Raw genomic sequence first — 22,755 nt, forward strand, 5'->3', positions numbered from 1 at the left:
TTACATGTAAAACAAAAATTTTCTAATTTAAATACAACCAAATGTAAAAAATCAAGTGTGTTTCTTTAGGTTTACTTGGTAGAAATTTCTGTAAATTGTATTTTATATTGCAAAGTATTATATCACTGTACATTTAAACATGGAACTTCATAGCTTTGTTACATGAAGTAGAATAAACATCTACAGAAAGTTTTTCTGTCTTGTGTGACATTGTGTTGGAAAGTCGGGTCTGGACAGGACATCTCGGCTCCCTACTTCCTACGGGTCAGTGTGTTGTGAGCAGGGGGTGCCTTTGGCCTGAAGACGCCTCCTAGATGCACCCCCTTTAGGGCACAGTTCCATTGCGGGTCCCCACATCCAGCAGGAAGTCTGAGGCCACAAAGGGAAATACAGAGAAGCACGATCAGGGATGACAGGGACATGGGGTCTGGGGACAGGCCGTCGACGCGGGTCCCTTGCAGGATCGGCAGGCACCCAGAATCCTAGTTGCTGACTCGGGGCTTAAAGGTGCATCGGGCTGGCTGGCAGGTTGGTGGGGAGCATGTGGTGAGGCAAAGCAGGTGGGCCAGGTGCCATGCAGGGTGGAATAAATGGCGGGGGGGTGGTGGAATGGGAGGGAGGGACATGCGATGCTTTCAGGTCAGGAAAACAGCCTCCACTGGGAGGAGAGGACGAAGCTGTGGGTCTTGCCCTTGAACTTGAGCTGCATGACTGTCCCCAACCTGGTGACCCTGGCACCAGCATTTGGCTTCTTAACTAGGCTTGTGCACCCATCATCCTGCCATGAACTGAGACACCCAGAAAACGTCCCTTGGGCAGGATAGACTCCACCCCGAGGGCTGAAGAGTCGGTAACTGACCGTGGGTTACTGACCAGCTGAACACACGAGAAACCAGGGGTGAGTGCAGGGGTGCCAGCCTGGGGCCACCGCCACCACTGCCATCTTGGAAACGCATCAGGCCCGCTGACACAGGAAGGAGACCGCTCATCTGTGAAGAACCCATGGCACCAGCCTGACCTCAGCGAGTCCTGCCAGAGAGAGGGGCCCAAGCACTGCAGGTCAGACGCTGGGCGGGGCTGGGGGAAGCAGGTGCCCAGGGGTACGAGCCCCACCCGCAACCCAGGTCCCTCAAGATGGGGATGGGAACTCCACCTGTCTCCCTCAAGGGAGACCAACTGAGACCACCCACATCTTCCCACCCAACAGGTCACTGGCTGTGTGCCTTTTCCCTTAATCTCTTTTCCCTCGATTTTTCTTTTACACAATTGGGATTCTATACGTTCTTGTATCTTTTTTCACTTCTTATAACCTGGGTGATTCCCAAAGACATCAAGTATTCATAGAAAGCCTCATTTTCATTTTTCACATTGTTTAGAAGATTTCAAGCTTCTCCTTCCCAGAGAACGTGTGCTCCCTGGAGATGTGTGGTGTCCCGCGTGTTCATGGAATGGGGTCAATGAGAGGTGTCCCAGGGAAACCAAGATTCCCCAGGTGCCGCCGTCCAGAGGCACGTGTTCCTTGCAGTGTCTCTGGCCTTTTCCTGTGCCCGTGTTGCTGGTGCTTAGGCGGGGATCACCAAGGAGGTACAGAGATTTTTGCATCTTTGAGCAACACATGAAGGTGGGGGACAGGCAGCCCCGGCAGGTGGACTGACTTATGATATCACTGAGGGTCCCCTGCGCTGCCATCCTCTGCTCATGACTTGTCCTCCTGTTTGCAAGAAGGCTGCCCTTGGAACCATCACATCATCCCTTCACTATTGTAGGAGGAAGCCAGCGTCCCCACTTTAAAATGTCTGGTTTGACCTCGTTGGCCAGGTGGGCACACAGCCGGCCCTGGCTGCAACAGAACAATCAGGGTATCAGTAAAAAGAAGAGGAATTCAGCCACCATGGACACCACCCCAGGAAAGTTACATGGCATGAGTCAGAAAGCTGGTGGTGGCAAGTGCTGACAAGGATGCAGGACAGTGTAGGGGGAAGGCAGCACCCCCAGAGAAGAGCTTCCAGTTTCCAATCAGTGGCTTGTCACTGAAGTCCATGCAAACCAGCCATGTCCCTCTACATTCACCCCAAAGCATGTGCTCCCAGGGGGGCAATGGCACCCCAAGGGTGCGAGAACCTGAATATTTTTAGTGATACACATTCACGATCGCCCAAACCAGCAAACCACCCAGGTGCCCTTTAGCCAACATAGGGGTGGATTGAGGCCCAGCTGCCAGGGGGAGCCACGTGCATCCAGTGAGAGCATGGCCCCAAGCCAAGGCCATCAGCTGCAGGACTCTGCTCAGGACACGCTGGAGGGGACAGGAGGCAGACACGGCAGAGTGGTGGGCATGGCAGCGGGGCGGAGGCAGGCATTCGGGGGCCAGGGAGTCCTGTCCCATGGCAGCTCTGGAGGCTGCTTGCTTTCATGACCTTGACTGTGAGTGACACCCAGACCCACAGGAAGACTGTGCTGGGCTGGCCACTGCTGGGTGAGACCCAGCTCCTGCCTGTACACACATGCACATGGACACACACACACACATTGCATGTCAGGAACAAAAAGAAAGCAGCTCAAGCCTGAAAGGCAGCTCGGCCGAGGAGGTCACACCTCTCCCCTGGACCACGAGCAACCTTTCATCTGTGATGATGGACTGGCTCCCCATAGACATGTCATCATGCCAGTAGTAAAGGAACACTTTCCTTTTGTTTAAAGAACACAGAGCGGGGAAGGAGGAGGGGGTGGGAACAAGGGAGAGAAGCCTTGGGTCGCTTTGCTGCTTCCTTCTCTTCACCATGTGGTCGACTGGGTCAGGAAACCCCAGCATGGCCAGGGCTCTGGCATCCTACTCCGTTGAACCTTTTCCAGACCAGTCCTGAAATCTCTCCACCGAGCCCTGGCCAATCGGGGCCGATACTCTCCAGCGCGGGTCCACCTTGGGCTGCTTTTAATGTGTTGTGATTTTGCAGTTTTTACTATAGCCTCCCTGGTGGCTTGCCCCTTGACTTCCCTGGTAGCTCAGATGGTAAAGCGTCTGCCTGCAGTGCAGGAGACCTGGGTTGGGAAGATCCTCTGGAGAAGGAAATGGCAACCCACTCCAGTGCTCTTGCCTGGAAAATCCCATGGACAGAGGAGCCTGGTAGGCTACAGTCCATGGGGTTACAGAGTCGGATATGACTGAGTGACTTCACTTTACTTTTTAACTATAGCCTCAGCCCTCTCACTGCCTCTGCTGGTCTGACTCCTGCAGGCCACCTGCCCATTGTCATGGAACTGTTGGTTTTTTCACCTGGCGGGCTGACACATTCATTTCCTTGGAAGTCCAAGTTAGTGGCTTTAAATTTTCCTTTGGTTTGTCTTTCCTTGTGTGTGTAATTTATTGATACTTTACCAGATGAGGAACCTTCTAGAAAGCAGAGGGAAACTTGTATTTTGTTACATTGTCCTATTCCTTACTCCTATAAATTAAACAGTATTTTTAGAAATATTTAAAGATAGTATCAAATACTTAAACACAAAATTAAACACTTAACAATTAATTTTTGCAAATATTTAGTAATCAGTCAAAAAAATATTTAATCAATTTCTCCCAAGTTGCTTCAAGGAACACACATCACAGGCCCAGGTCATGTGACAACAAATATTACTCAGGGCTCTGTGCTGTACTAGTTGCTCAGTCCTGTCAGACTCTGCAAATTTTCCTAAGCAGCTGATTAAAATCACGTCTCTAACAAAGATTTCTCCAATCATCTTACTCCTTAAGGAGTGAATGAAACCCACAAGTCACAGCAACAAGATGCACGGCACACAACATGCAGACTTGGAGCTGTGGGTTTTACTGTCACGTCGCTATCTGGGTCAGGGGGAGACAGGGAGACAGAGAGGGAAAGACAGAGAGACATGGATAGGGAGACACATCAGGGCTTGGTCTGCAGGCTTAGCTTGGCTGTGGGAGCTGGATAGACAGGACTGGCCGAGGGAAGGGTGTGGAGAATGGGGTGGGGACAGGTCAGGTTCCCTGAGGAAGGACTGGCCTCTCTCCTAGGTTTCTCTGCACCCCCAGCCTTGATGGTCCGGCCTGAGAAGCTGGGCACTGTGTCGTAAGGCTTAGAGGCACACTGGGCTTGAGAGAGGCTGAGTGGGCCCATAGGAGGTGGAACAGCGGGTGGAGCTGCTGTCCCCAAGAGGGGGATCTTCACATGTGTGACCCCAGGGTGTGACCTCTGAGTAGAAAAATCTGTGAGGCTATAGCTCCTCTTCCGGCCTCCAGATCTTGTGCAGAACTGTCTCTGTTGACCCCCCGACCACGAATACACAGGAGAGGGGCTGCTAGAAACACAGCCTGGCCGGCTGCCACCGGTCTCCCCCACAGGATAGCCTGGCCACAGGGCGGCCCCTCCTGGCTTCAAAAGGCAGCCTTTTGCATCGCTCCACGATGCTGTTTACTTTTTTTTTTTTGGCATGTTTGGGACAGGGGCCTACTTTTGGCTCAGGGGAGCCAAGTGTTGGGGGTGGGCTTTGTCCTACCCTGACCTGCTTCCCCCGGCTCTGCCTGACTCCCCAGCTAAGGAGGGCTGCCCTGGAGGGCTAGACCAGAACTGTTGGGAGCCACATTTAGAGTCTGAAGAAAGCATGTTTGATATTTTCTTCACATTTGATTTATAAAATAAGCTTCACTAAAGCCAGATCATTCTCATGTTTCATGTCTAAATAAAAGAAGGCTCAGAAACTGCTATTTTCAAGGAATCCATGCAAATCAAGAAACAAAAAACACTGTAGGTGCCAGTGATCTTCATTTCTGGTAAATGAAAAGCCAAGTTGACTATAATCTTTATTTTCTCTTTTAAACACTGTAAATTTCAGCATACTCTGTGATTCTGCTACTCAGAGTGGAGTCCACTGATCAGAGGCACACACATCAGCTGGGGGCTCCCTAGAAAGGGGGCATTCTGGGACCTACCCGGGCCTGCTGAATTAGAATCTGCTTTTAAACAAGATCACCAGGGCAAGTCTGTGCACATTACGGTCTGTGTTGGTGTCATGCTTAGAATCGTCTCAAATATTTTATTGATATCATCCTGTATACTTATTGGTTGTATAATTTTGTATTTCAATGATCTGAAACTAATTATTATGCCGGTGTGGGGGAAAGCATTCTAATTTTTTCTCTATATGATTAATCAAATGTCCTGATATCTTTCATTGAGTCCCTCATTTCCCTACTGGGGACATACTAAGTGGGGGGAAAAAAAGCAAACTATCACAACAAATGCATAGGACTATCTTATATTGTCCAAAGAAGAGATACTATAGAAGAAATGAATGGCACTCCAAAGACAGCCATCTGAGCTCTGATGGAATGAGCACAAGATTGACAGCCTGGTGGAAGAAAACTGTGCATTAGGCACACGCCTGTCCTTGAACTACCTGGTTCCCCTACAGAAAACAACCACTGAGTGAGGTGGGGGTGAGAGGTAGACACAGCACCTACACCTTAAAAGACAGGCCCAGGGTTAGCAAACCCACAAGGACAGAAAGGAGGTTAGTGGGTAGGGAGTGCTAATGGGTATGGGGTTCTCTGGGGTGAAAATGTTCTAAACCTAGAACATGGTGATGTTGGGATGTGATGGTGGTGGTGATGGGATGTGGTGATGGGATGGTGGTGATGGGATGTGAATACACTGCCTTCCAAGGGCACACTTTAAAAGGATGAACCTATGTGGCATGTGCACCACACTCACCACTGGCCAGCATTCGCGGCGTGCATTGATTACAGGAGCGCTGCCTGTTCTAGGACGAAACCGGGCACCGCGTGTGCCTGACCAAGTTTTCAACTAGGCACAGACTGCCTCGTCACACCTGTACTTTGGGCCGCTGTCTCACGTGTCTGCTGTTCGGACGCACGGAACCCTCGTGTCCCGAGAAGGGGTTACCCGCACAGCACCCCGTGGATACGTGAACTCGAGGAGGTGCGTTGCTTGGAGAGGCACCTGCGCCCCGATACCCGGCCAGGCCCCGGGCAGTCTGCTCCCGCGACACTGGACTACAGTGGTCTTGACTCGCAGACACGCGGACCCAGGCGGTGCGGACCCAGGCGGTCCGGACCAGCGGACCCTGGACCCCGGCGGCTCCGCCCCGCCCGCTTCGCGCCCTGTACCTGCGCGCGCAGCCCGGGAGGTGGAGCCGCGGCGTGGGCGGGGCGGGGCGGGCGGTTGGCGCGGCCGGGCCGCGGGGCGGGGCCGCGGGGCCGGGGCGGGGCTGCGCCCGGGAGGGGCTGCCGTTGCGGGCTGGTGGCGCAGGCGCGCTGAGGCCGGCGGTTTCCGCGCCCCCGCCCGCCCGGCCTGGCCCCGCCGGCCGGCCCGCCCGCGCGCCCCACGCCGTTGGCGCCGGCATGTCGGGCCCCGGGCCGCGGGAGCCGCCGCAGGCGGGCGGGCCGGCGGGCCCCGAGGGCGCGGACGCTGCGCTGGGCGACGCGGGGCTGAGCTTCACGACCACCGACCTGAGCCTGGTGGAGATGACGGAGATCGAGTACACGCAACTGCAGCACATTCTCTACTCGCACATGGAGGCGGCGGCGGCCGACGGCGAGCTCGAGACGCGCCTCAACTCGGCCTTTCTGGCGGCGGCGGCGCCCGGCGCGGCGGCGGGAGGCTTCGCGTCGGCGGGGGGCGCGGCAGCGGCGGCGGCGGCGGGGGGCGCGCCGCCCGTGTACCCGGTGCTGTGCCCGCCCGCGCTGGCCGACGGCGGCTTCGCAGGCGCCAACCAGTGCCTGGGCCACATCGACTTCCAGGAGCTGCGCATGATGCTGCTGAGCGAGGCGGGCGCGGCTCCCGCCGCCGAGAAGACGCCGGGCGCCGACGGCCCGGGCCCGGGCGCACCCCGGCCCAAGGCGCCCGACGGCGCCGGCAAGGAGAACGCGGAGGGCGCGCCCGAGGCGCGGGTCAAGTCGGCGGTGCGCGTCCGCCTGGAGGACCGCTTCAACAGCATCCCTGCCGAGACCCCGCCCGCCCCGCGTGGCGCGGAGCCTCCGGAGCCCGGCGTGGCGCTCAACAAGTGGGTGCATCCCCCGGGGAGCGGGCCCGGTCGGGTGCGGGTGTAGACCAGGGTCCGGTGCAGAGAAGCATCAGCCTCCGTCTGGGTGTAGACCAGGGTTACGTGAGAGGCCAGCGGCCCCCGAGCAGCTTGCAGCATAACGGGGAGCAGGCCTCGGAGGGCCTGGGGCCGACCTGAGACATTGTGTGCGCTGTGCAGGCAGAGTGAGCAGGTGTTGCGTTCACGCCCCACAGCATTTCCTTTATGGTGTGCACTCTGTCTGCGTCTGCACGTGGAAGAGAGATGAGTTAAGTGCAGAGATGCTCTTGAGGATCAAGGCTTTTCCCCAGATCGCCTACCTAAATGTCAGGAAAGGCCTCCGCTTCCCCTTGCATTGACTCAGGCGTAGGCTGACCTCACGGTGTGCAGATACAGCCCGTGGAAGGAGAGAGATCATGTTGTGAGGCTTTGAGTGAAAAGCAGCTTCATCCTGCAGCCAGACTGCCAGCTCACAGGCACTCTCTCAGCGACTACTGGAGTGTCTTCTCAGTTTTCTGACTCTCCCCACCGTGTAGTTTTCCCCCTATTTTCCCATAGTCGTCAGATTTTGGAGGATGGCAAAAATAATAATAATAACCACCAGAGATTGGTGACAGAAGTGGGATGGGAAGAGAGTTGTTCCCAAAGATGACACACAGCTTCACCTTGCATTGTGAGGAAGACAGTTTGAACTTGCCCCCTACAACACTAGTGGATAATTGTTTTATAGAGATTTCCATGATGAGGGGCCTTTCATGGTAACAGATTCGAGTTAGAATCTGTTATCTAGAAAATCTAATGTTAACCACGGGAGTGTGATAGTAAGTGATTGTGGTGTTTCAGGAAACTTAACCCACCACACACACTTCACGTGTTTCTGGGTTTCTTTTGTCTTGGCAGTTTGGTTACTCTTATTCGCCATCCATCCGAACTAATGAATGTTCCTCTTCATCAACAACAAAACAAATGTACAACATTAGTGAAAAATAAAACTGCTGCTGCAACTACTGCTTTGCAATTTACATACCCTCTGTTTACTACAAATGCTTGCTCTACTAGTGGAAATTCTAATATTTCACAAACACAGGTAGGGAAAATAATTTGTAAAGCTTTGCTCTATTGTATTAAAAGGATAAATCGTATTTTAGTTAGGTCCCAAGGATTTTTTTTTTTTTTCCTTTCATTAAGCACAATAACATTTTAAAATCTAGAGTATTTATGTGGTTCGGGGATATTTAAAAATCCTTAAAAGTTCTTCAAGTTCATATGAATAGTTTTGGTGTTATTTCTGTTAAAGTGCATTTTATTTGTGCATAGAGAGGAGATTGTCGCATGTTGATAAAGTTCTTATTGCTTCATTTTCTCCAGAGTTCTAGTAACTCATGTTCTGTACTTGAAACTGCCAAGCATCAGGATATTGGATTGCCAAGAGCATTTTCTTTCTGTTATCAGCAAGAAATTGAATCCACTAAGCAGACTTTGGGTAGTAGAAACAAAGCTTTGCCTGAGCAGGTTTGGATTAAAGTAGGAGGTAAGTGATAAGGCAGAAGCTGGCAGATGCTTTCTCTACCTGCCTGAGCTTTGCCCTAGATGTTGGGCGGGTTTTTTTGGCCGTGGGTGGGAGAAGGGGGAGGTGGTTTATAAACATATGAAACAGTCTTGGAAGTCTGCTTGCATTTTAGGAACCCTTCCCTCCCTCTGCTTTAGTCACCTCACTTTGAACATTCATACCAGTTTTGGACATCGAGTTTATACTTGGCCTGGAAATATTCAGTTTAGAGGCTGGTTTTTCTTAACAGTAACCTCTTTAAACAGAAAAATGATAGACTTATGTACATTTTTCGTTACCTTCAAGTTGCTGACAGATGTAAAGTTTTTATTTCATACTTCATGAATGAGGCATGAGTCAGAAATCCACTCAGATTTTAGGGGACAGTCTGGTGGTGGTTTAGTCGCTCAGTCGTGTCTGACTCTTTGCAATTCCATGGACTGTAGTCCATCAGGCTCCTCTGTCCGTGGGATTTCCCAGACAAGAATACTGGAGCAGGTTGCCATTTCCTTCTCTAGGGGATCTTCCTGACCCAGGGATCGAACCCACGTCTCCTGCATTGCAGGCGGATACTTTACCAGTAGCACCACCTGGGAAGCCCTGGTGGGGACAGTCTGCAGATGGGCAAAGAATTGAGTTGGGAGCAAGAGGCCATAAGGTGATTCAGAAAATTTTAGACATAAAGAAACTGCTGAAGACAAATTTTGCTTACCTCTGATGTTAACTCTCAATCCATTTTTCCTGGGAAGCATTCTTTTTCAAGTTATCCAACAATAATACAGCTCACACATGTGCTTTCTGAGAGCTGATGGAGACAGGATAGTGATGGAATGCTCCTGCTTTCTCCCACATCAGTGATTAATTTTTCCTGGTCATTGTGACGTTGTATGCGAAAGTATACGTTAACATTTGTAAGGTACAAAGGTTAATATTAAAATAGTTCCTGTACTGACTGTTCAGCTTAAGAAACAAAACATCACCAATACTTGTGAATTCCCCTCTATGTCTTTAAAAAGTTATCCCCATTCTGAAATTTGTGTTCGGCAATTCTGTCACTGTGGAAGATTTGGCTTTGTATGGCACCTTGAGAATGCTCATCACTACTTATAATAGTTAGACCCCTGTTTGATGGGAAATTGACATGTTTCCATAGCACAAGTCACAGCTATGATGTAATTACTGGTTTTGTAGGGGGAGGGAATCTCATTTGTAAGGTGAGGGCATGTTTAACCCTAAACCACTTAGGTTTTGTCCTCTTCTGAGCATTGCAGTTATAGTATCAGTTGTCATTTTAGAATAATTGCATATCAAGAAAATCTTTTGGAGAAAATATTTCTGGGTTTAAAAAAAACCCAGATTCCATCCTGAATATCAGGAAAATCAAACAGCTTCTTGGTTTCTCTATTCAGAGATGACAAATGCCTCTTGATTTAAAAGAGAGACGTTTGACAAGCTCTGTTGATCACGTAATGCTCAGTGTGTTTTAATTTAGTTTATATTCAGTTTTATAGTTTGAAACCTGGGACTCTGTGCCAGCTGCCCCTGTGGAATTTCTGAGGCTTCCTGTTTGGTTATGTTTGCTCCTTACCCATTCATGTTTACATCTTGGATTGAAAATACTGAAAAATATATTCAGCATTTACGGGGGTAAGTTAAGAAGAACTGAAAAATTAAAGTACCACTTTTTCCTTCTTTTGCAAAGAAGAAGCGCTATGTAAACAAGCCATAAATAAGAGGAATCGGAGTAGGATACGTCAGTTGGACACAAACGTAGAACGAAGAACCCTTGGAGAGATTCAGAACGTGGGCGAAGGCTCCACGGTGGCACAGGGTGCTTGGCAGTCAGCAGAGTCGTCCCAGGCCACCCTCGGTGAGCAGACCCAGAGCGGGCCGCAGGGGGGCCGGTCCCAACGCAGGGAGAGGCACAACCGCATGGAAAGAGACCGAAGGTAAGGCCTGAACAGCGGCAGCATAGGGTTGTCTCAGACGCCAAGCAGGTGGCGGGCAGTGCTGCTGGCAGGCAGCCTTTTGTAGAAAATGGTGGTGTAGCCATTTCTGTATTCAAAGGGAGAGAGAGCCGGCAGGAGTCAGCAGCCGCTGTGTTTTGTGAGTTGAGAGTACTCACTACAACCCCCAGGCTTGATGATTCACTGGGAACACTCGTGGCTCTGGTCTATTTTGAACAAAGAACCCAGCAGAGCCAGCACTGGCGTGTGGGGGGATGGCCGGGGGACCAGGCACCAGCTCCCAGGAACCCCTCCCAGTGGAGCCACTCAGGATGCCTGTCAGCCCCCAGCCATGGGAGTGTGTCCCCAGCCAGGAGAGCTGTTGAGAGACTCGGGGCCCTGGGATCCTACTAGTAGGGGGCTGATTGTGGGGGGCCTTCCTTATTGGCCACAGCTAGATCCCCACAGCCAGATCCCAGACCCCAGAAGGAAAGCTGGTATTTGACATACCATGGCTTGGTGCAAACAAGCCGTGTTGTTTGCACCCCCGGCTTAGTCACAGGGTGGTGACTGGTGGTGGTGGGATCCCCCAAATCTGAGTTTCAAGGTGCCGGCCAGGGTCACTGGTCACTGAGTCACTCAGTTTTGCTGGGTTCTTCTAAGAATGTTGGAGAAGGAGGAGGTTACAGCTTATGTGAGTTGTTTTATCTGTTGATTTTATTTGTGCTGTTCTGCATAGATCCAAAGGTGGTTACATTTTCCATTGCAACTGGGTTTTTACATGATGATTCCCTCACATATAGTTATATTAACTTAGTCATTTGTTGAGTACTGTACCAGTTTCTGTTTTAGGCTCAGGAACTAGAACACTGAGCAAGACATATATTCATCTCTGAACCTACAGTGTTGGACTAAGGCAGTTTATTTCTTTTTAAAGGGAAATATTAAAGCTAGGCTAGACGCCTTCCCTAAATTTGTGTCCACACATAACTCACTGTGAATTATAATGGGCATTGTTCCTACTCGGACATGTATTTAATAAACATTTACTGAGTACCTACCATCTGACAAAAAGCCTTTTATTTACTACTACCTGTTGACAGTGAAGGTTTGAATTCTTCCTCTGCCATTTCCTAGTTTAACAACCTTCTTCTTGTTCTTCTCGTCTCCTCCTCCTAAGTTCCTCGTGTATGAAATAGGTGTTTGAAGTGGGATGCCAGCATCAAACAAGCTGAGATGTTGGGCCTAGTGCCTGTGGTTACAGAGCATCTAGTGAATTCCCACTGTGACTACCTTACAAAGTTTCCCTTAAATTCTGAGTGTACACATGGGAAGATGAGCAACAAGGGCCATATTGTATAAGGTGTTCCACATCAGCTCGTGTAGCACTGAATGTAATACATGAAAGTTAAAAATGGTCTAAGAGTAAGGCTCCAGTTATGTAAATCATCTCTAAAAAGACCAGGTTTGGGGACATTAACTGGCTGGTAGTCTGTGTTCTAAATGAAGTGGGACCTCTTGAAGAATGAGTGCTGTGAATCCTAGCTTGTGTGAGCTCCTTGGCATCTAGCAGGCAGGTGAATGCCTGTTGAGTGAAAGAACATTCTGCCCAGAAGAAGCACATACACAGTTTTGCTTCTGGTTTTGGGGCTTTGGGTCCATCCTTGCTCTAGAGGCTTGGAGCTGGCCCTTACATGTACCCCAGGAGAAGTAAAGAGGGGAGACGCTCCAGGGAGAACGACAAGGCTGAGTTGGACCCCAAAGGGGACCTGGTGCTGCAAAGGGGAGCCTGGTTGGGGAGAAGCTGCTCTTAGTTCTCAATGGCCAAGCTGGGAGCTAATTCCTTGAGGAACATAGGCACTCACTTTATTCTCTTGTTCTGCGTCAGTTTTTCAATGTGATTAATTTGGGTTTTGACCATAGGCGCAGAATCCGCATTTGCTGTGACGAGCTGAACCTTTTAGTCCCGTTTTGCAATGCCGAAACTGATAAGGCCACGACTCTGCAGTGGACCACAGCATTCCTGAAATACATTCAGGAGAGGCACGGAGATTCTCTTAAAAAGGTTAGTATCTAGGTCAGGAGACTTTCAATCCTGTAAATGGATCAGTATTGCTATTTATCCTTTTCGTCTAAGATATCCCAAACTGTCCTTTGTTTCCTGGACTTTAATATCAGATACTGAGTCCAGTGTGAGAAATGCCCTGCTTGTTAATGATGGCATCATCTTTTATCAAAGTATGATGAACAGCCTGGGTTTGTCCACTAACCTCAGAGCGTAAGCCTGCATTGTCAGTGGTCAGCTAGCAGGGAGACACCTGTTCCATACAGTGAATTGTTTGGGGGCTCAATGGGGTTTCAAAGACTGGCCTGTAGGGTGTGAATTTTTCGCCCTCAGAAATTGTTGTGAAAGGGATAAAGCACAAATAGAAACAAAAAGAGGCAATTCAGTGTCAAAAATAATCAAACAGTCTGGTTATCAAACATGTTGAGAAGGCAGAGCAGAGAGACCCTCTGGCCTGGGTGATGGAGGACTATGTGGGGGCCTGGGGCAAGCATCTCAGTTTCTTGGTACAGCACGTACCTCAACTTTGACCCTGTCTGTTTTGGCTGAGGAGCCACTGATACCCTGAGAGCCAGCTGGGCTCCCGGTGGGACCTGATGCTGGATGTTAGTGAGGATCCCACCCACCCCCTTCCTTGGGGTTTCAAATGAGAGAATGTGCCCGGCAGTGGCTCCTGCGCTCTGCCTTGGGGGCCTTGGGTCCAGGTACCCTCAGAACTTGAGGTGGGGGCACGTAGTTAGTGGAGAGTGCCCTGGTTTTGCTCCTGGTCCCAGCTGCTGTCCTGCTGTTGACTGAGCATAAGTCTAATTAGAGAACTGAGCTGGCATTGGTGTAATAAACAGGGAGCCATTTTAGAACCATTTTAGAAAGAGCCTCCTGTGTCTAGATCCTGGGGGCCTGAGTATGACCACCCCCCCACAGCCAGCCTCTCAGGCTGAGTGCTGAGAGTTTATCTTCTCCAGTTTCTTTGCTGTGCATTTCTCCATTTCTTTTCCATGTGCGTTTCCATCTTGTGAGTTTTGTAATTTCATCAAGTTCCTTATTTTCATTGTATATTTTTAATTGCCTTTTAAAGCCATACCTTTGTTAGATTTGTGCTAATTGGATCATTTATGGTTATTTATAATGTGGTTATTCTGGTTATTTTTTAACATTATTTTTTAGCAATATACTTGGTTTATTGTAATAAAATAAAGCTTTTATATTTAAAAAAATGAATTTAATGGTTGGCTCTGTGTACCTTGTAAGTGGTGAATTATTATTCATATGATTGATTCAGATATGTTGATGGTGTTTACAACAACCAAAAGAACTTAACTGTCTCTATACTCAAAGATTAAATAGATTAAAACATATCAATTTTTGTGTGTATTAGGTTTCCTGAATATTTCTTTTTTTTCCTGAATATTTCTGAAATTTAATTACATTGAGTTTGTAAATTGTTTCTGGGTCGGATTACAGGAACCATCAAAAAACAGGCTGAAGTGATATCAGTAGCAATTTTGGGGAGAATTAGACTGGAAAATCCTAAACCTTTGTGTTATTACTGTTTCCTTAGTGACATCCCCCCACCCCCCCACTTACATGAACGTTTTTGTTCCTAAAGGTAAAATACATAAAAGTCTTAAGTAATTTGCCAAGATTATTTCAGTATACATGTCATCCCACAGTCCTTTCTGGATCACCAGGGAAGTCCAAGACTCTGCTTTTTAAGAACAGTATTTTATCTATTGCGCCTGTTTCTCACATTCTGATCTGTAAAGATGGAAGTTTTTAACAGCTTGCTAAGACTTCCATTGTGACCGCTTATGTAGTAAAATTTTTTTTTAATTCTGTTTTTATTTGGAAAATACATGCATTCTCTGTTTGATGAATTCTGTATGTGTATTAGGTCAAGGTTACAAAGTATGGTTCAGGCCTTTTTTGTCCTCTCTTATGTGTCATACCTGTTGTTCCGAGAGCCTGCGTGGCATTTCCCACCGTGATGCGCCTGCCCTGTCTCTTTGGGGCTCTCATGCAGCTGAGTGTTGGGGCACCCCCTCCCACCTGGGCCCTGAGGTTTGTCACCCCTCTTGATTTCATTAACCTTTTGCCTTTAAGTCTCTTCCTCTTTCTGTATGGATGACACCAGTTTTCTTCATCTTCCTAACTTCCTGATATAATTTCTTTACATGTAACTGTAACAATCTTTCTTTTTCCTACTAAAAATACAGATTTTATCATTGGCATTCTTCTACTTAACAAATGTAATGTGAATATCAAGTTTGACCAGATATCATTTCAAGGAGTCTGATGAGTTGTAAAAACCCCTTAGAACTCAATTGTCTCAGTCAGGTTTTGTTGAAATAGATGCTGGTTGAGCCAGCCGAAGTGGTAGTTTACCTTTGGTGCACTCGAGGGCAGATGTCCACTTGTCTCCCTCTCTCACTGTCCCTCCAAGTCCAAGTCCCCATGAGTCAAGTCCCAGGGGCTGTGTGAGAGTCTGGATTGAGCTACACCTGAACTCTACTTCCGGCAGAACTGTTGAGAATAAAGGTGGCTGCCCAGAGGTAGTCTGCTCATTGTGTGAAGGTTGTTTAGAAAATCTCTTGAAGAACTTTTCTTACGTCTGAGAAATGATGACTTCTGTTTAGTTATTCTCAAAGGTAAACTCTACCTTCTCAAATATAGACAAATATTTTATAGTTGGGCTTGGGGTGTCAGAATACAGAAAATGATCAAACCATGGTTCATTTTATATTAAGATCCACTGAAAATATTTTAAATATTGGGAAGAGAATTAGAGTATATTTATGTACAGATAGAGCCTCTGAGCATAGGTGGTGGTTGCAGATGGCAGGTGGCCTTGGTCGGGTTGGCCATCTTGGTCACCACTTGGTCGGGTGGAGCACTCCAGCAGCTCCAGATGACTCAGAAGGTAGCGCAGTGGCAGCCGACACAGTGCTTACACTTCCCTTCATGGTCATGAATTAAGTTTAAATCTACTGTAGTCCAGCAGCAAAAAGACGACACGATTCAAAAATGGGCAAAGGACCTGAATAGACATTTCTCCAAGGAAGATGAGCAAATGGCCAGTAAATAGATGAAAAGATGCTCAACATCACTAATGATCAGGGAAATGCAGATCAAAAGCACTTTAATGGATATGAGATACTAGTTCACACCCATTAAGTGGTGGTGGTGGTGTTCAGTTGCTTAGTTGTGTCCAATTCTTTGCAACCCCACTGACTGCAGCACGCCAGGCTTCCCTGTCCTTCACTATCTCCTGGAGCTTGCTCAAACTCATGTCCATTGAGTCGGTGATGCCATCCAACCATCTTGTCCTCTGTCGTCCCCTTCTCCTCCTGCCTTCAATCTTTCCCAACATCTGGGTCTTTGCCACCCATTAGGTGTGGCTATTACAAAATAACAAGTGTTTGTGAGGATGTGGAGAAATAGAAAACTTTGGGATTGCTGGTGAGAATGTAAAATGGTACAGCTGGTGGTTCTTCAAAAAGTTAAGCATAGAATTACCATATAATCCAGCAATACCACTTCTGGGTATTGTAGATACCCATGAGAGTAGAAAAGCAGGGACCTGAACAGGTACTTGTATACCAGTGTTCATAGCCTCATTATTCACCGTCACCAGAAGATGGAAACAATCCGAGTGGTGGAGATAATCCAATCAACAGGCAAATGGAAAAACAGCCAATGGAATACTATTCAGCCTCGAAAAGGAATGAAGTTCTAACACATGCCTCACAACATGAATGGACCTCAGAAATAGGATGCTGAGTGAGAAAAGACAGACACAAAAATACAAATACTGTATGATTCCACTTAATGAAGTCATCCAATTCATAGAGTCAAAACATAGAATGCTGCTAGAGGCTGGGGGAGGTGGATGGGGAGTTAGTATTTAATGGGGAGAGAGTTTCAGTTTGGAAAGATGAGAAAGTTCTGGAAATAGTGACAATGGTTACACAAATTTGTGAGTGTACTTAAGCCACTGAATTTTACACTTTTGAATGGTAAAAATGGCAGGTTTTATGTTATATATATTTTACCACAATAAAAATATATAAACCTAGACTAATTGTGTAAGAATGCTGTTCTTAAAAAAAAACAAAACGGAAATGCATACACGCACAAAAATGGAGAGACTGGAATAATGAACTCCTGTGTCCTATAGCGAAGCCTCAGGCATAACTTCATTTCACCAATTCATCCCCATCCTCCCACCCTCACCAAATTATTTTAAAATGTTTCCAGACGTCACATCACTTCATTCGCAAGTGTATCTCTAAAAAGGAAAGTGCTGCTTAAAAGCACAACCGCATCATCATCATCTTCCTTAATCTCAATCCCTGTCCAGATTTCTCTGGCTCACAACTGTTGTTTTACAGTTGACTTATTTGAGTCAGTATCCAAACATTGTGTTTGGTTCATAGCTCTTAAATATCTTTTAATATGCAGTGGCTCCCTTTCCTATTTTCCTTACTGTTTTTTAATTGATGAGGTTGAAAGTCATTGAACGGAACTTGCGTCCACTTGCCCACACATAGTAAAGCCAATCTACTGACACCGGTTGTGGTGAAAGAAAGGTGCAGCATTTATTGCAGGTGCCAAACAAGGAGTCTGGGTGGCTTATGCTCAAATGACCTGAATTTCTTGTTGTGGCACCTGCAGTAAATGCTGCACTTCCCTTCACCACAACCTGGTGTCAGTGAATTGGCTTTACTGTGTGCAGGCGAGTGGACCCAAATTCTGTTTAGTAACAGATTTTGGTGCCCAGATGCAATGGAAATCCAATCTGGGTCACCAAAAATTGTTAACAAACCAAACTTGGGTCTGCTCACATATGTGCAGTATTACACGTCATGATTAGTTATACTCTATGACAACATCAGAGAATTTTTTCCGTGTAATATTTTCCATGTAATTTAACATACTAAATAATGTCAATTAGTTTAATATTTCCTCCCTGAGATGCCTCAGGAGTCTTCTGGAAAACTCAGAGTCAGCTAGAGAAGGAAACTTGCAACCTGTTATCAAAAGCAGCTCAATATTCCAGGAAAACTGCTCCCTTAACAGAGAAAACCACATCAAGTCTTGCACCAGCTTACTTTTAATAGCAAACTTCATTTACTTAATTCATTTCAGTCTAATCTGAGCCCATCTTGACCACATACAAAACTCTTTCCTTAAGGTTCCTTTTCCACAAACCTTCCATCACTTTCTGTATCCATGTTAGTTTGTCCTTTATTTTTGCCCATCCAGAGACCACAAGCCCTGGGACAAAACTATTCTCCCTTTATACCCTGAACAAAGGTTTTTCCATTTTTTATATCTTCTCTCACCAACAGTGTATATCCTACTGACTTTATATATTGAAATCCTTCCCTTACTACTCTTAGAAGCTTAATTACATATGTATTACAATTTTAACCCTTAAAACTAGTGAAAACCAAGAAGCAAGTAATTGAACTGTTCTTTACATCAGCATGGGCTTCCCTGATAGCTCTGTTGATAAAGAATCTGCCTGCAAAGCAGGAGACCCCGATTCAATCCCTGGGTTGGGAAGATCCCCTGGAGAAGGGATAGGCTACCCACTCCAGGATTCCTGGGCTTCCCTCGTGGCTCAGCTGGTAAAGAATCCATCTGCAATGTGGGAGACCTGGGTTTGATCCCTGGGTTGGGAAAATCCCCTGGAGAAGGGAAAGGCTACCCACTCCAGTATTCTGGCCTGGAGAATTCCACGGACAGTATATATAGTCCATGGGGATCACAAAGATTCGGACATGACTGAGCAACTTGCACTTCACTTATATCAGCATGTTTTGACTGGCAAACATACAAACACATTCTGTAACCTCTGAAAGCATTTGTTTTCCTACAACTTTTCAATTCAATGTGCTACAGGACATGTGTCTAATAAGCCCGAGCATCTTTAGTTTTTTTTCTCAAAGAAGATGAAAGAAGGTGAACTTAGGCTTGTCCAGCGATCAGTGTTAATGCTTAGAAGGTCTGAACTCCTTGTTTGGTACCTGCAACAAACACCGCACTTTCCTTCATCACACCCTGGTGTCAGTAAATTGGTTTTACTGTGCATAGGCGAGTGGACCCAGATTTGGTTCAGTGACAGTTTCGGTGACCCAGATGGATCCTGTCCAGCGGATGCCTGAGCACCTTTGTCTCAGGGGCAGCTCCAGGCCCTTGCTACCGACCAGGCATCCTTGGCCCATGGCACTGGTTTTTCTGGTAGAGGAAAACAAGGTGCTCACATTGGTGGGTTGAGACATCTTTGGTAAGTAATGGAACTGATGTGTGGTGACACCAGAGTATTCTTCCCTATTATGTTGACTTCAGCTGCAGCGGAGCATTGATTGGGATTTTCCCTTTTGGACTAAGTAAAGCTTGTTCATGTGGCTTTGTCTCTGATGGCCACTGGCTAGGAACGCCCTCTTTTGAGACTAGGGAACTTGAGCCTTGAGAGACAGGTTTGCCTTGACTTGTTTGTTTGCTTGGTATTTGACAACACTGGCCATGAATAATTAAGTATGAGTGATCAGTGCTCTGTTCTATCTTGTAGTCTAGGGTGTATTTTGCAAAACTGGTAGATGTTCAACTATGCTTCCATAAAAAGTGATTTTTTTTTTAAACACCACATGGCCACAACATTCTTCATTCAAAATCTAGAGAAAATTGGTTAAGATGAAACTTTTGAAATTCTAAAACTGGTTCTTTTTTGCTTATCAGAGAAAACTGGCTTAGATATTTTCTCAGTATCATGACCCTCAGAGATCAAAATATTCCTAGGAGAAACCCTGAAGTTATAACTCTTATCATGTTCTTGAAATGCAGACACAACTCACATTGCCTATGACTTTAGTTGTGGATTAATTAGTAGAACTACAAATCACAGGGGGAAGAGAGAAAGAGCCTTTTTAAAATCAAGTAAATTCAGCTTATCCCAACTGTTATTAAGTTTTATGTTTGCTGGGTGAGTTGCCATGACACTGGTGGTCATGATTTCCTATCTTTTCATTTGCATTTTATTTGTTGTTAAAACAGGAAGCCGTTGGGAACTTTAAGGAATTCTTGGACTCCACCTTTTGCTTTTGTCCTGCGGGAATCTTGTTCTATATGTATGTGTGTCTGCATTTGTCTTGTATGTAAGGGTACCAGACATGGGAACTCAAGCTCATTTCTCAAATGCAGCCTTTTTGGGTACATTCTCCAGAATTGGACTGCTTTTAGTCACAAACCAATAAAATGTTCAAAAAATGATTTTCCTTTGTAATATGGCCTGGCCATAATTCTCTGTAGATTTAGGGAAAAGATGGCTTGCTAATGGATACCTAAGTTTTGCTACTATTACACAGCTTAGGGCAGTTTTATAATAGAGATAGAAAATGGGATAATAATTATAAACTGATAAATTTTGTATTGAAAAACAAGCTATGTGATCTCTGGATGGATAATGTCTGTATAATATTATCATAAATAAAATAGAGATAAATGGGTTAAAAGCTTTCAGATGAACTCTTGAGGAATAATTATCTATTAGTTTTTTCAGATTTTTGATAACTTGAAACTAGTTTGCTAAACTAAGTTGTGTGACAGAAATTCATTAAAGGTCTAAGTCATTTTTCATTAAGACAAAATACTGGAACATTAATTGCTAGACAAGTCTAAGTTCACCTTTTGTCTCCTGAGAGAAAAAAAAAGTTATTTGGGCTTATTAGACACATGTCCTGTACCACATTAAATCGAAAAATTGTATCATAGGAAAATATATGCTTTTAGAGGTTACAGAATGTGTTCTTAAGTTTGCCAATCAAAACATGCTGATGTAAAGAACAGTTCAATTACTTGCTTCTTGGTTTTCACTGGAGATTAAAATTTTTAAGGGTTAAAATTGTAATACATATGCAATTAAGCTACTAAAAGTAATAAGGAAAACATTTCGATATGTAAAGAAAGTAGGATATTCACTCTCAGTGAGAGGAAGATATAAAGAATGGAAATATCTTTGTTCAGGGTGTAAAGGGAGAATAGTTTTGTCCCAGGGCTTGTTGTTTCTGAATGGGCAAAAATAAAGGACAAACTAACATGGATACAGAAAGTGATGGAAGGTTTGTGGAAAAGGAACCTTAAGGAAAGTGTTTCACATGTGGTCAAGATGGGCTCAGATTAGACTGAACTGAATTAAGTAAATGAAGTTTGCTATTAAAAGTAAGGTGGTGCAAGACTCTATGTGGGCTTTCTCTCTCTGTTAAGGGAGCAAAGTTTTCCTGGAATATTGAGCTGTTATTGATAACAGGTTGTATTAAGTTTCCTTCTCTAACTGACTCTGTTTTCCAGAAGACTCCTGAGGCATCTCAGGGAGAAATGTTAAACCAATTAAGATTATTCAGCATTGTACATTACATAAAAAACTTTATATGGAAAAAAATTCTCTGCTGAAGTTGTCACAGTGTTAAGTTCTCACGACATGCAAAGCTGCATGTTGGTGATCGGACCCAAGCTGTGGCTTGCGGGACTTCCCGCCTTCTGCACCTCACAGACCTGTATCTTTTGTTTCCTGGAGGCCTGTGAGCCTCGAGTTGTCTGATTGCACCTGCCTTCTCCTTTTGTGAGCTTGAGACTGATACAGCCATTAAAACTGAGGCCTTTTCTAAAGTGTTTAAAGGTAGAGCGGCATTAACTTGACCCACAGCCAGTAGGATACTGGGGAGTCACTTCAGTCTGGCTATCACCATGCCCAGTACTGAGCACATAGCAGCAGGGCGGGGAGGGGACTGTAAATGCCCCTGGCGGGAGGGGTGCGTAATGGTACATGGGATCTGTGGGGGGTGGTGGAAAGTTCTGGAAATGGAGAGTGGTGTTGGTTTGCACAAGAGTGTGAACATATTTAATGCTACTGAATTGCACACTTACAAATGGTTAAAACGGTAGAGTTTATGTCTGTGTTACCACAATGAAAATAAAAAATTACAGGTGCATTTTTGAATATCAGAAGGGTTTACAATATGATTTGACCTTTTGAGAATCTATTGGAAAATGAAATAAAAATACATGTAAAGGTAACCGAGGAAAGTGTTTGAATCCCCATCTTTATCCCCTTACAAGATGTGACACATGTTTGTGACACCTTAACTATATGTTTTGATGTAGTTTAGTTCTTAATGTCAACCTTTTGTGTTTTTGAAAATAGCACTTTTCATGTCTGTGCATACAGTACATTGATGGTCATGTCTCGATTTTAGGAATTTGAGAGTGTATTTTGCGGTAAAACTGGCAGAAGGCTAAAGCTGACCAGACCAGACTCCTTGGTGACATGTCCTGCACAGGAGAGTCTACAGAGCAGCCCAGCTATGGAGATCAAGTGACTGGATGTGAACACTGGTTCCTGGGCAGTAGACGGCCACTCCTTTGTGACACGCAAACATTACCTCGGACCCTGGACTTCCACTCTGATAGTCTAACTTGAGAGGGACGTGTCTCAGCTCATGGGACTCTAATGTGGACTTTGAAAGCCCATTTTGTAGAAATATTTATCTAGAACAAAATACTTACCCATTAATGTCCTCTTAGACCTTTTGGGGATGAAGACATCTTGACAATTAGTAATTTTTCAATTATCTGTCTGATTCCATCATGTTTTCTTAACATGATAACTTAAAAAAAATTAACATCCTTTGTAATTTCTTTAGTCCTAAAAGGTACATTGCTTTTTACTTATTTTATTTACATTTAAAATATGCCCCGTTAGCAACTAGAACGAGTTAAATTGTTCTTAACTGTAAGTAGTTTGGAAATTTTATTTCTTTTGTTTATCACTTCCCCTTGTAATGATTTCCAGCTGCACCGAACGGTATTGCAAAATGCAGTCCTCTTTCAAACTTTTTTGCTGGAAACTTTCCAGAGACCTCTTTTAAAGGTACTTTTGTCCATAAATGAAATATTGTCACAGTAGTATTGCTTCAGTGCCCTCATTTTCATAGTGAGAGTCATTACTTTCTGTGTAATAAACTGTAATGTTTGGAACTGAGTTTTTCAAATGAGTGGCTTTATTTGTTACAACAGATAATCCAAATAGGCTTTAGTGCAATACAGTCACTTTCAATAAATACTGTCAATGGAGATAGTTA

At 45.8% G+C, this 22,755-nt stretch overlaps 1 protein-coding gene and 1 long non-coding RNA gene across 5 annotated transcripts; one reads left to right on the forward strand and one right to left on the reverse strand.

Moving 5' to 3' along the window:
- Nucleotides 1-56: 56 nt before the first annotated feature.
- Nucleotides 57-6,575, reverse strand: LOC110134840 (uncharacterized). The gene is made up of 2 exons (XR_011489552.1): nucleotides 6,485-6,575; nucleotides 57-1,029 (listed from the first exon to the last, which is right to left on the reverse strand). It is a non-coding gene; the product is annotated as an uncharacterized lncRNA (long non-coding RNA).
- TCFL5 (transcription factor like 5) lies at nucleotides 6,305-22,655 on the forward strand. 4 transcript variants are annotated; one of them, XM_070472439.1, is made up of 6 exons: nucleotides 6,316-7,038; nucleotides 7,957-8,143; nucleotides 8,425-8,587; nucleotides 10,308-10,554; nucleotides 12,475-12,616; nucleotides 21,871-22,655. In XM_070472439.1, exons 1-6 carry the CDS (start codon nucleotides 6,377-6,379, stop codon nucleotides 21,991-21,993), a joined length of 1,524 nt encoding a protein of 507 aa, XP_070328540.1. In that variant the 5' UTR covers nucleotides 6,316-6,376; the 3' UTR covers nucleotides 21,994-22,655. The 4 variants fall into 4 exon arrangements, with proteins under 4 accessions (XP_070328541.1, XP_070328542.1, XP_070328540.1 ...); XM_020889532.2 differs by having other exon boundaries at nucleotides 10,311-10,554; XM_070472440.1 differs by lacking the exons at nucleotides 7,957-8,143; nucleotides 12,475-12,616; nucleotides 21,871-22,655 and having other exon boundaries at nucleotides 6,305-7,038; nucleotides 10,308-10,338.
- Nucleotides 22,656-22,755: the final 100 nt, after the last annotated feature.

This window comes from Odocoileus virginianus, chromosome 9 (assembly GCF_023699985.2).
Source record: "Odocoileus virginianus isolate 20LAN1187 ecotype Illinois chromosome 9, Ovbor_1.2, whole genome shotgun sequence".
NCBI lineage: Eukaryota > Metazoa > Chordata > Mammalia > Artiodactyla > Cervidae > Odocoileus > Odocoileus virginianus.

Excerpts from the sequence above, each read along its gene's own strand:
- TCFL5 (XM_070472439.1), top strand. The coding sequence starts at position 6,377 with ATGTCGGGCCCCGGGCCGCGGGAGCCGCCGCAGGCGGGCGGGCCGGCG. Across the intron at positions 8,144-8,424 it reads CTAATATTTCACAAACACAG|AGTTCTAGTAACTCATGTTC; the intron begins GTAGGGAAAATA and ends CATTTTCTCCAG. Across the intron at positions 8,588-10,307 it reads GGTTTGGATTAAAGTAGGAG|AAGAAGCGCTATGTAAACAA; the intron begins GTAAGTGATAAG and ends TCTTTTGCAAAG.